The 11,185-nt window shown below is 35.0% G+C and overlaps 2 protein-coding genes across 5 annotated transcripts in view; both read left to right on the top strand.

The window, feature by feature from the left end:
- The window catches only part of LOC118738782 (tRNA (cytosine(72)-C(5))-methyltransferase NSUN6), a 74,159-nt gene that overhangs the window by 14,755 nt on the left and 48,219 nt on the right, over window positions 1–11,185 (top strand). The window lies entirely within an intron of this gene.
- On the top strand, window positions 133–3,433 carry LOC118738785 (ADP-ribosylation factor 1-like). 3 transcript variants are annotated; one of them, XM_036469758.1, is made up of 4 exons: window positions 133–246; window positions 2,657–2,979; window positions 3,044–3,153; window positions 3,269–3,433. In XM_036469758.1, exons 2-4 carry the CDS (start codon window positions 2,832–2,834, stop codon window positions 3,416–3,418), a joined length of 408 nt encoding a protein of 135 aa, XP_036325651.1. In that variant the 5' UTR covers window positions 133–246; window positions 2,657–2,831; the 3' UTR covers window positions 3,419–3,433. The 3 variants fall into 3 exon arrangements, with proteins under 3 accessions (XP_036325651.1, XP_036325650.1, XP_036325649.1); XM_036469757.1 differs by lacking the exon at window positions 133–246 and adding an exon at window positions 812–950; XM_036469756.1 differs by lacking the exon at window positions 133–246 and adding an exon at window positions 1,636–1,940.

Raw genomic sequence — 11,185 nt, 5'->3', positions numbered from 1 at the left:
TATTTCTCGTTGTTCGCTTTGTGTTGCCGCAGTATTCGCCACAATACGTACACGAAAATCTACCCATTTTGCATGAAAAATCGGAAATGGCAGCCCTGCTCTTAATAAGCTATTGTTGGTCTCCGGCGTGTTTTAACACAATTGTTTGTAACCGAGTATTTTCGAAAATTAAAGTATACAATTAATAAGTTAAACTTACATTCCTTTTAAGAATTTGCGACTCAACAAGTGGGTTACGCAGAAAAGGTGATTTTGGATACATTTTCTAATTTTCTATTGATTTCGTTTTACCGCAGAAAGCGTGACGAAGAAAATGTTAAAGAAAACTAGAAAAGTGTGGTGAAAGAATGACCATTTTAGGGCTGCCTACTTTATCAAATTTTCCCTTTGTTTTCTTGTTTTGTATAAAACAGCATTTAGGATTACAGCATTTAAATGCTCTTGAGATAAGTCTTAATTTTAGCTTTCAGACTTTGGTCTGTATTTTCGTATCGAGGAGCTGTTATATTTATGAGGAATTTTAAAAACAATAGCACTGATTAGCAGTTACATTAAAATGCCCATCTTTTGCGTCAAGGGTTGATATGTATGTGATGTATGATGTAGTTTACTCATTTACGCATTCGTACATCGTGGACGACTCTCACGACACGACGTGGCAACTTTTCGTTGTTTCTGCTTCATTGCTATCGAACACTAGTTATACTCCTCATAATGTTGCTTTCTTAGCTTAAAATAAAGTTAGATAAATTTTTTCGCTATAGCTGTCTCTAGATGCTCGTATGCGAGGTGACAAACTATTCGTGGTGAGCTAACAATTTTTTACGTAAAATAGCGTACTTTAATTTGGTGTGTTCGTGTGTTTATTGCTCTGTGATTTTCGCTGACATTTCCAAGCAGAATTGAAAAAAATTCTGCAATTGCGTGTATAAAATTGACTCATTGAATTGGTGCGTATTTGAATAATTAAAAAATATGGATATTGGTTCTGTGTAAATAGCAAAATGTAGCGAGTTTGATATAGGATTCCGCTGTTGCTGCTTATAAAGTTGCCTCCATGTTTTTCGCAGTAGGGTGACAACATGCTATCCTTTTCAGATATATATGTAATTGCTGAAAAACTATGTTGAATGTGTAATTCTAAAGTCAAAACTTTTACTTTATACAATGTGTTTATATATAAGAAGTAAGAACAATTTTATTGTGTGGGCAATATAAGTATAAAATCCGTTAATTAGTTTTATTTTAAAGCATCTCTTTAGTGAACTTATTTCGGCAGTTTTCTTTTATGTATTACTACCGTATCGTAGAAAGAATAGTTTTGTGCAGTGATAATGAATGGCCTTTTTATTAAACATCAAAAAACTCAATTTCTAAATGATACGGGTATTCCCTTAAGATTAAGGACATCAAGTTTAAACTAGGGGTCGTATCAAGATTTACAATTTTTCGTTTGTAAAAGTCAAAAGCATCAAGCTTAAAGTTAGGTCGCCCAATTTAGAATGTTATTTTTCATTCGTAAAAATCAACGCGTGTGTATTTCTAGTGCTCCATTTAATTTTATTCCAAACTTTAGAAACCCCTTGGAGGGACGGGGGAAATTAGCCTCGTCCAATTTCATATCGAGCACATCGGTCATATATTGTTCACCTCGTTTATCTGAATCTGTATGGTGAATTTTACCGTAGTTTGCGGGGAATTACGTCTCGCCCAGAATTCATTTGTGGTGTATTGGCGGCTTTCTATCGGTGTTTCCTATTGCCGACGTTACTATATTGCTGTTTATCGTGCTTAATTTTGCGCTTTTCTACACTTGTTCCTACGTACGTTCAATCGTCGTCAATTATTGGAGTTTCTCCAGCTTCTTTCTCTTTTCGTTTTCGTCGTGTATTTGACGTAGGGTGGTGCTTTGGCCGTCCTGCAAAAAAGAAGAAAATCGGGTAATATAGAAAAATAATTGTATCAATAAAAGAATTTTAATAATTAAGAAAAAATGGCTATTAAAATGAGAGTGATGTTCAAAGTTTTGAATTATGTTTCATGCAGTTTATAAATTAATGCGAATCGTACTTGGTTACAGCAACATAAAAAGTTAAAGCCATGACATGGCAGTTCCCTGAGTTTTTGCTTCGTGTTTCCAATAATGCATGTACAATATATGGAGATAATAAAGCTGCTGTTTTTTCAGCGGAGAAATCAAATAGCTTTTTCAATAGATAGTTAATAAAAAAAAGTTTAATGGCATTTGAGTGTCTGAAATGCATGCTGACTCACTCGAAAATTCCTGGCCCTCCACCTCTTATCACCTTTCTCGCATTTTAGATCTTTCCAACTGAGATTATGAATCGAATTCATAATTAAATATATCTACATACATACTAGCGAATTCACGAGTGCAAAGTATCAGATCCTTTAGGTTGATATGTAGGTATGTATATACATATATCTAAAAGCGTTTTATAGTTTTCAATTTGCTAGGGGTTGTATTGGAGCCAAACCTATATAATTATAGTGGAAAGAAGTAATAACTATCGTTGAGACTTATCAATCACCTTCTGTATATTACAACTTTGTTTCTCACCTCATTAAACTAAAAAAAACTCTTGACTGATATTTTAATGTATGTATGGCTTGTACCTATAACGTTTATTTACAGCCATCCTGTTTGTAATTTGTAATCCGGCTGCAGCTTTAACTTGCTGAAACTCGGATCGATTATTGAATAGCGGATAATCCAATAAAGCTAATATTTTAATATCGAAGCTCGCAATTTAACGCTTGGAGTACAATAATATCCAGATCAAGATCAAACTTTTATAACTTGAATAAAAATGGGGAACGTTTTTGCAAATTTATTTAAAGGACTTTTTGGAAAAAAGGAAATGAGAATATTGATGGTCGGATTAGATGCCGCTGGTAAAACCACAATTTTGTACAAACTCAAATTAGGCGAAATTGTTACAACGATACCTACCATTGGTGAGTTCAAGGAAAAAATGAAGAATAAAAACAAAAATAAAATATTTTCCTTGCTCTCCGCCAGGTTTCAACGTCGAGACTGTAGAATACAAGAATATTAGCTTTACAGTATGGGATGTGGGCGGTCAAGATAAAATTCGTCCATTGTGGAGGCATTACTTCCAAAATACACAAGTAAGTCGGGTTTGTGTGTGCTGCAAATATCCTAGTTATATTAAGTTTAGTCTAAAGTAGTTCTTTTATTATGCAAGTTCTTAAATAATTGTTTCGCGTTGTTCTATTGAAATAGGGTCTTATATTCGTCGTTGATAGCAATGACAGAGAGCGTATCGGTGAGGCGAGAGAGGAATTGATGCGTATGTTAGCTGAAGACGAGCTCAGAGATGCTGTTTTACTAATATTCGCAAACAAACAGGTGCGTATCTTTAAAATTATTTGATGGCGATATGTACGTATGGCTCATTCCACCGGGTGACGGGTACGACATTTCAACTCTTATTTTAAGGCTTAATTCTTAAACTGCAATATAAAATTATATAAAACGAGTATTTTCTAAAAGGTTTTCGAGGTATACACAATGCCTAGAAAAAAATCAAACCAATTTAATCCAAAAGAGTTATATGGATTTTAGTCACTGTGATTGTTTTTGGTTTTAGTCACTTCAATGCAAAATCTTGGAAATTGAATTTTTATTTCACAAATTTGATTTTAAGTATATAAAAATTTACAGTACATCAACAGGCCATTCACTATTCCTTAAAAGCACCAAGTAAATGCAGGCAACATGTAAACACAAAACAGCTGATAGCCACTTTAACACTTTATCCATTTATGCCCGGAGAAAAAGACCGGGCTATTCCGGACACGAAGAAGAAGACATTTACCATCCAATTGTGGAATGCATTCGCTCTCTAATGCCCATTTTCTGGAGTACGGAAACGATTTCTGAGCTATTCCGGGCATCCTCGGGATCCCGCGTTGCGTTAGAGACCAAACTTTTTGTGACGTGTGTGACAAGTTGAGCGTGAATACAAAAATATGTGTATTAGACAACTAAACTAATTTATTTCTCAAAAAATCGGATTTTACGGACACAAAATTTTCTACCATCTAAAGACCGGATATTCTTTGATCGGATTTTTCATCTCCACTGTCTGCCTGAGTCATTGTAAAGTACCTTATTTTTAAATAGTACTACTTTTTTAATGAGGATGTTACCTGTCAAACCGTATGAGATACTGTTTTTGCCCTGACAAGTGAGGTAATGGTTCCTTTTTATCCGTGACAGCATAACTTAAGTTTTCCCATCGCTCGAGCAACATATCTTTATGATTAGCTTTATCATCGCTGACCACAAACAGATATATGGTACATTTCAGATTAGCAGATAAGTAACGGTAGCAGTCCCTGGCCGAACTTATTGAAATTTGTCAAACTTTAAATTGTGACGGGTGTGACATTTGCCGGGCGTGACCAACATATTCTGTTATTTTTTCGAAAATATCAAAATATAAATACCAAAAAGCTATTCGCACAAATTCGTCTGTGTCATAGCGTTACTTTCGTCATCTTTTTTGCACTGGCGAAGATGTGTTTTCCTTTAAATATAACTATTTTTTGTATTTTGTGACGGGCGTGACATTAAAATATGCTTTGCTTCAAAATATAATAAAATATTTAGTACTTGCCCGAAAAATTTGAAAATTACACTGTTACAATGCTGACGAATTCTCTCTATTGACCGTTTAAAGTTTAAACTTTAAACGAAGCAAAAAAGACAATAGACTCGAAAATCAGTCTTGTCAATCTTGAAGAAAATTAACCTCTCATTTGAGTTTGTGAATGGTGCAACCTAAAGTAAAAAAAAAAAACAAGTAAGAAAGTCTAAGTTCGGGCGGAGCCGAACACTAAATACCCGGCGCAAGTATGAAATATATGTTTTTCACCTTTCCGAAAGTTACCGCTACATGATAAGCCGGGGTGTATAAATTTTAAGTAAATTAGCGTCCTTAAATTTCGTAATATTGAAATTTCAAGCATTTCTGAAATTTACTGTTATATGAAAAGCGGCCATAATTTTAGTCCGATTTCAACAATTTTCAACGGTTTGCAAATTGCTAGAACGGTTAGCGAGATACATATATGTGATCATAAGTGGGCGGTGCCACGCCCATTTTAAAAAAATTTATCATGTTGTTGTTGTAGCAGCATACAAATTCCCCAAAGACTTTTTGGGGAGTGTTGCTGGAGTGACAGTCCTTGGCCAGATATAAATCTGGGTCGTTCCGGTTACGTAGACCCGACTGTCGTGGGAACGAAAAAAAAAAATGAGCGTACCAAGGCACATTAAACAGGTAGTATCAGTAGAGCAAAAACAACATTTGCGTGTATTTTGTTGTTGCTTCTGGTATCGAAAGTGTCAAAAACTGTTCTGAATTTTTTCTTCTAAATCAAAGCGTGCCATGTGAAATACAAAAAATTATAAAAAATAAAAAATTGAAATTGGAAAAAATAAAAATGTATGCAACTTTCTTTCCTAGTAAATTTGTTTGCTTCTCGAAGCATTGATCCATCCTTTGCAAGGCCCAGTAATCAGCGGTCGTGCTGCCGAGTTGGGCGAACGTTCCAAAAGCTGCTATTCAATCGCTTGTTTTGTATGGAAAAAGGTTTCACATGCAAAGGGATTTTAACAATTCAGATTTTTTTTGAGAAAAAATTAAAAATATTTGACATTTTCGAGACCAAATAATTTGAAAATAAATCAAATCAGCTACTCTACTGATACTACCTGTTCAATGTACCTTGGAGCGTACATAAAATTATGATATGATGAATAAAAAATTTATCATAAACGTATTTCCTGGTAAAGAATTGTTGCAACCATCAATTTTGAATAAATTAGCTTTACTATTTACTGATTTATCGAGGATTTCGTATTTCTCTAAACTACCGTTATATGGGATGTGGGCGTGGTTATTGTCCGATTTTAAAAATTTTCGGCCATTTGGTATGCTGTACCAGGACCAACAACTGTACGAAGTTTAGAAGAAATTGGTGCAGCGGTTACCAAGATATACACATGTAACCATAAGTGGGCATGTCTACGCCCATTTTCCAAAAATTTTTAATACTCATATTTTTCGTCTAAAAATCATTGTAAATATCAATTTTGATTGAATTATCTTTAGTAGTTACTAAAATATCGCAGTTTCCGTATTTCTGAAAATTACCGTTATATGGGAGGTAGGCGTGGTTGTTGTCTGATTTCGCACATTTTCAATATCATCCGTCCTACGCCCGAAAGAAGTGCACGTACCAAGTTTCGTTAATAGGGAATTTACATGAGGCGATTTTTAGTCGAAAGCAACAATCGCCTTGTGTAAACAGCCTTTCAACTAATCGCTTACAATGAAGTTGGTCGGCTCCCTACTTTCGTTCAACTTTTGGTTCAACTAATCGCCTGTGAAAGTTGAATCATGTAAATTCCCTATAAGATATCACAATTTTTACTCGAGTTATCGTGTGCACAGACGGACGGACGGACGGACAGACAGTCACCGCTTAATCGATTTCTCTTTTCATTCTGATCATTTATGTATACATTTGTCTAATCTATCTCGATTCGTTTTGCCTGTTACAAACAACCGTTATGTGAACAAAGTTATAATACCCTTGTGCACAAGTGCGTTCGGGTATAAAAATATAATTCTGGAGTCCCAGAATTTAGTGGAAACCATCTCGCCTATTTCCATCTGATTACATAAAATTATGATAACGAGAACCAATTTTCAATATAAAACCGTCGTCGACAGGCCTAGAACTCCAAAAAACTCTTTGGAAACTTTTATGTTGTTACGACAACAACAACCATTACATAAATATACAGTGCATTCGCGATAACTCGAACTAATGTAAAGCAGATGTGTTCGGGTTAACTAATTGTTCGAGTTTTCGAATGATACGTATTTTTATTCCAGTGTGCACTATAACTTTGTTCACATAACGGTTGTTTGTAACTGCCTAAAGGAATTGAGATAGATATCTGTGTTCGTATGGTATAGTAGCTTATGTCGGGAAGCTGGTTTTAGTATAACGCGGTATTCCCTTCATTCTTTAAACGACAAAGAATTTTTTGATGGGACTTAATAAGAATATTGACTTGCTAGTATTGGAACTTTTCTGTACGTTTATTTGCCAAATGTTCTTCGATGGCTCGGCGCCGGTGGACCATTCGCAATCGTGTGCCGCGAATGCCGCATTATACTAAAGCCATTCTTTCGACATAAGCTACTGTTCCATACGAACACAGATATACACTAACCACAACGTTTCCGTACCGTGTTTCTTTTTTAAATATTTGCAATGTTTTTCGTAATAAATTTTTTTCGTTAATTTTTAATAGAAATATAGTTCATTCTGCATTTAATGACTTATACATTATCTGAATACAAAATTCCATCAAAATCGTTAGAGTCGTTTTCTAGAAACCTTTGGATATATATGCATACATATTTACAAGAATTGACTGTTTAAAGTATATGTAGATTGCGAAAAAAATCGTACGGTTTTACTATCTTAAATTTTTACTAGAACTTACCCTTAAGTAGAGAATTTTTTTGCTAAATGTACTGACAACTATTTTCTCCCTGCAACTCCAAATTTTTATATTGAACCCCTCCTCTCCCACCGCCCCAGCCCCCCTCTTAACGTTGTCGGGCGTCTTGACTTTCCCATCACCCCCCCATTGCTCATTGAACAATTTTACAGAACACCCTGTACATGTAGAGAACAGGTACAGTACTGCAGCAGTATTTTCAGTTCAGTCAGTGCACAGCAAACGCACCGTTTCAGCAGTTTTTTTTTTTTGTTTGTTTCCAAACTACGAACTGTCATGCATAACACCCAAGTAAGAATCTCAGCGCCGTTGAGTGATGTTACGTAAATTTATGACTAGTTCATTTCTCTAATCCATTAAAGTTTGCAAAAATACGATATTTTTCGTTGTAGCTCTGCCGGTACCAGATCATATTATATTTGTATTAAACTATTTGAATTATTTATTTATTTATTTCAGTCAAAGAAAACAAAATTCTTACTGACTATGATATCTAAAAAAGTAACAAGGTATAACTTAAAGCTAATACATAGGTGACATTATAAAATCAGAGTAGTTTTAAGATTAACTTTTTTAACACCACTCCGGGAAGCGATATATCAATATCCTCGATATAATTGATTTTATTAATCTCTCTAAGGGCACGACAAATTGGTGTATTCATAGCATACATTGATTTGGAAGAATGCAAATAAAAAATATCAGGGCAATCAACAATCCCAGTAAGCACGTTGAAGATAAACTAGCAAGATAATAACTTTCTCCTATCCTCAAGTGAGTTTAAATTTATAAGCAAACAGCGCGAATTGTATGAAGGTAACGGTTCAGTAAAATTTAGAGATCTTAATGCAAACCTAATAAAAGTCTTTTGCACACGCTCAATTCTGTTTATGAGCCCAATAAGAAAAGGTCGCCAAATATTGGCAGCATACTCAAGGCGAGACCTTACAAAAGCTATGTATATGTAAATGGATCTGAAAAGTCAGAGCTGTTACTCCGAACAAAGGCTAACAACGAATAGGAGTTAGATATAATGAAATCAATTGGCTATTAAAAGTCAATTTCAAGTCGAAGTAAATTCCTAAATCTTTGGTCTGGACTTACTGATTTAAGAAGGCAACCAGATATAGTATATGAGCTTTCTGGAATTCAGCTTACTGGAATAAACCAAGTGATAACACTTATTAATATTCACACTAAGACAGTTTCTCGCACACCAAGACGTTACCCTGTTAAGGTCAGATTGAAGGGAAAAGGTATCTTCAGCATTTTTTATAACAGAATAAACTTTGAGATCATCTGCATACATTAGACATTTCGAGAATAAGAAACAGGAACTTATATCATTAATGAAAATGATAAACAGAAGGGGGCCAAGAATACTACCTTGGGGGACTCCAGAGCTTGCATGGAAGTAACGGGAAAACGTATTTTCCAGTGCTACAGCGCAGTGCCTATTGTATAAATAAGAGCTAATCCAATCAAGAAACTTTGAATGGAAACCCAGAGAAGCTAGTTTAGGGATCAACATTTTATGTGAGACCTTGTCAAATGCCTTGGAAAAGTCGGTATATACAGTATCGACTTGGTACCCAGACTCGAAACTCGCAAGGCAATCTTCGGTAAAGATAGTGAGATTTTAGACGGTAGATCTTTTATAAGGTATTTCTCTGCTTTACAATTATCTAATTTAATATAATTTAAAAAATGAACACACGATTTTAAGCAGATTTTTACAACTTCGGCTTGTTTGTTAAACACATCGAAATGAGCTGTCGAATGAAAGAGCTTGGGCTGTAGGACTTACCGTTGAAAAAACGCGTAAAAAACGTTAAAAACGTATGGTGTGTTGCTTTAAAATGTTACATCCTGTTGGATATTGTATTCTAGCAGCTAAAGGAACGTATACTAAAAATTTCAGACATATGCTCACGATTTTAGAAAAATAATTTTTTTCACAAAAAAATTCGAAGTTTGTCAGAATTGCCCATATATTTATTAATTTGTCTACAGAAAATTTTGTTCTTACAAAATCATGATTCAATTATTAACGGTTTTGTAAGTAGCTTTTTTCTAAACTTTGGCACTCCCACCCACAGGGATGGTTTTTGGAAGCAGAAGAAAAAGGGGAAGAATTCCATCACACTTCCTAAAATGGGAGCTAAAATCCATACAAACGTGTGGATAATAGTGAATGGTGGTATTTAAAAAAAAAACGAATTTGATTTGATTATTTAGTTTAAACAATCTTATTTACATCGAATATAACCCCTGATTGTTATTAAAAATAAATATTTCTATGTTTATACTTGCGTACGTCAGATGGCGCATAACTCGAGAATGGATGGTCCACTTTCAGCTTTTTTTTGTTGTATTTGTTTGCCAGTTGATGGATATGAAGAAGCTATTTGTTTGCGGAAAATATGCAATATTTATTAAACAAAAAAACGACAAATACAAAAATTTGGAGTTTCTTTCGCGGTTATGGCTCGATTGTTTCGAATTCTTTGATGTCACACTTTTTATGTTCTGGGGAAAATATTCAACACTGGCTTGCACAGCCGCAATTGGCGATTGGTGCCGGACGAACTCAGGAAGAATAAAAAGAACACGCAGCTACTGAACGACTGAGATAGGGAACGTGATCTACATCGTCAAATGAGAAGTGGCGTAATGAGGCTTTCGCCCGAGGCGATTTTCCAGGCAACTTTTGCGTTCAACTCCCGCCGGGTTGCACGAAAAAAAAATTTGAATGACTAAAAATATCAAAATATTCGCCATAAAAAGGCGTTTGTATTGTTCAACTTTGCATTCTACTTTCAGCTAATCGCTTTCAACAAAGTTGGTCGCCAGCCAACAGTCGCCTCGAGCGTACACCTATTAAGTGTGCAATTACATCGCACCATTGACTAAACCGAGCTGTCGTGTGACGATTGGGCCTATGGATGCGGTTTGGCATTGTTATATTGCGTCAAAATCTCATTCGGAGACACCAGGATTGTGTCGTGGAGTACAATACCTAAATACCTTCGTTGGCTCATTTACCAAAGCCATTGAACGCTTTATTTTACAGCGACTTGGCAGAATCAAGAGGTCTCCACGAATATCGACAAATACATTTCGGCATTTAAGGGAATTTCGTCTCTTAATATTGAATTTCTGTAGTCCAACAATTCTCACCCATTTTGTCTTGTTGGCGCCAGCGAATGCAGAACAAACATTTCTTCAAATTTTAAAAGTAAAAAAACCACTATTAACAATTTAAAAATATTCTTAAAACTTGCAAATTTGGAAAAGAAATATTACTGTTTTTGTTTTTAGGAGTAGGGTGGGAGTGTCATTGATAAAATTAGAGCGAGAGAAAGTTTTTCTTACAAAACCTTTCATTATTGAATCATGAAACAAAATGCCATATTGCGTTGAATACGTGTGTATATCGACACCTGAGTGTCCTATCTCAGAAAACTTTTCAAGAACGCCCTACTTCAGAATTTTATTAAAGAACGCCCTATTTCCCGACGTTTAATGAACGCGAAAATACGCATGACTATTCACACAAGAGTTTTTATAAGACTTGAATTCAAGCTTGAG

Source organism: Rhagoletis pomonella, unplaced genomic scaffold (assembly GCF_013731165.1).
Source record: "Rhagoletis pomonella isolate Grant_MI unplaced genomic scaffold, Rhpom_1.0 Rhpom_scaffold_00005, whole genome shotgun sequence".
NCBI classification, from domain to species: Eukaryota; Metazoa; Arthropoda; class Insecta; order Diptera; family Tephritidae; genus Rhagoletis; species Rhagoletis pomonella.
The sequence above is the reverse complement of the archived record's forward strand: the minus strand, read 5'-3'. Positions and strand labels throughout refer to the sequence as shown.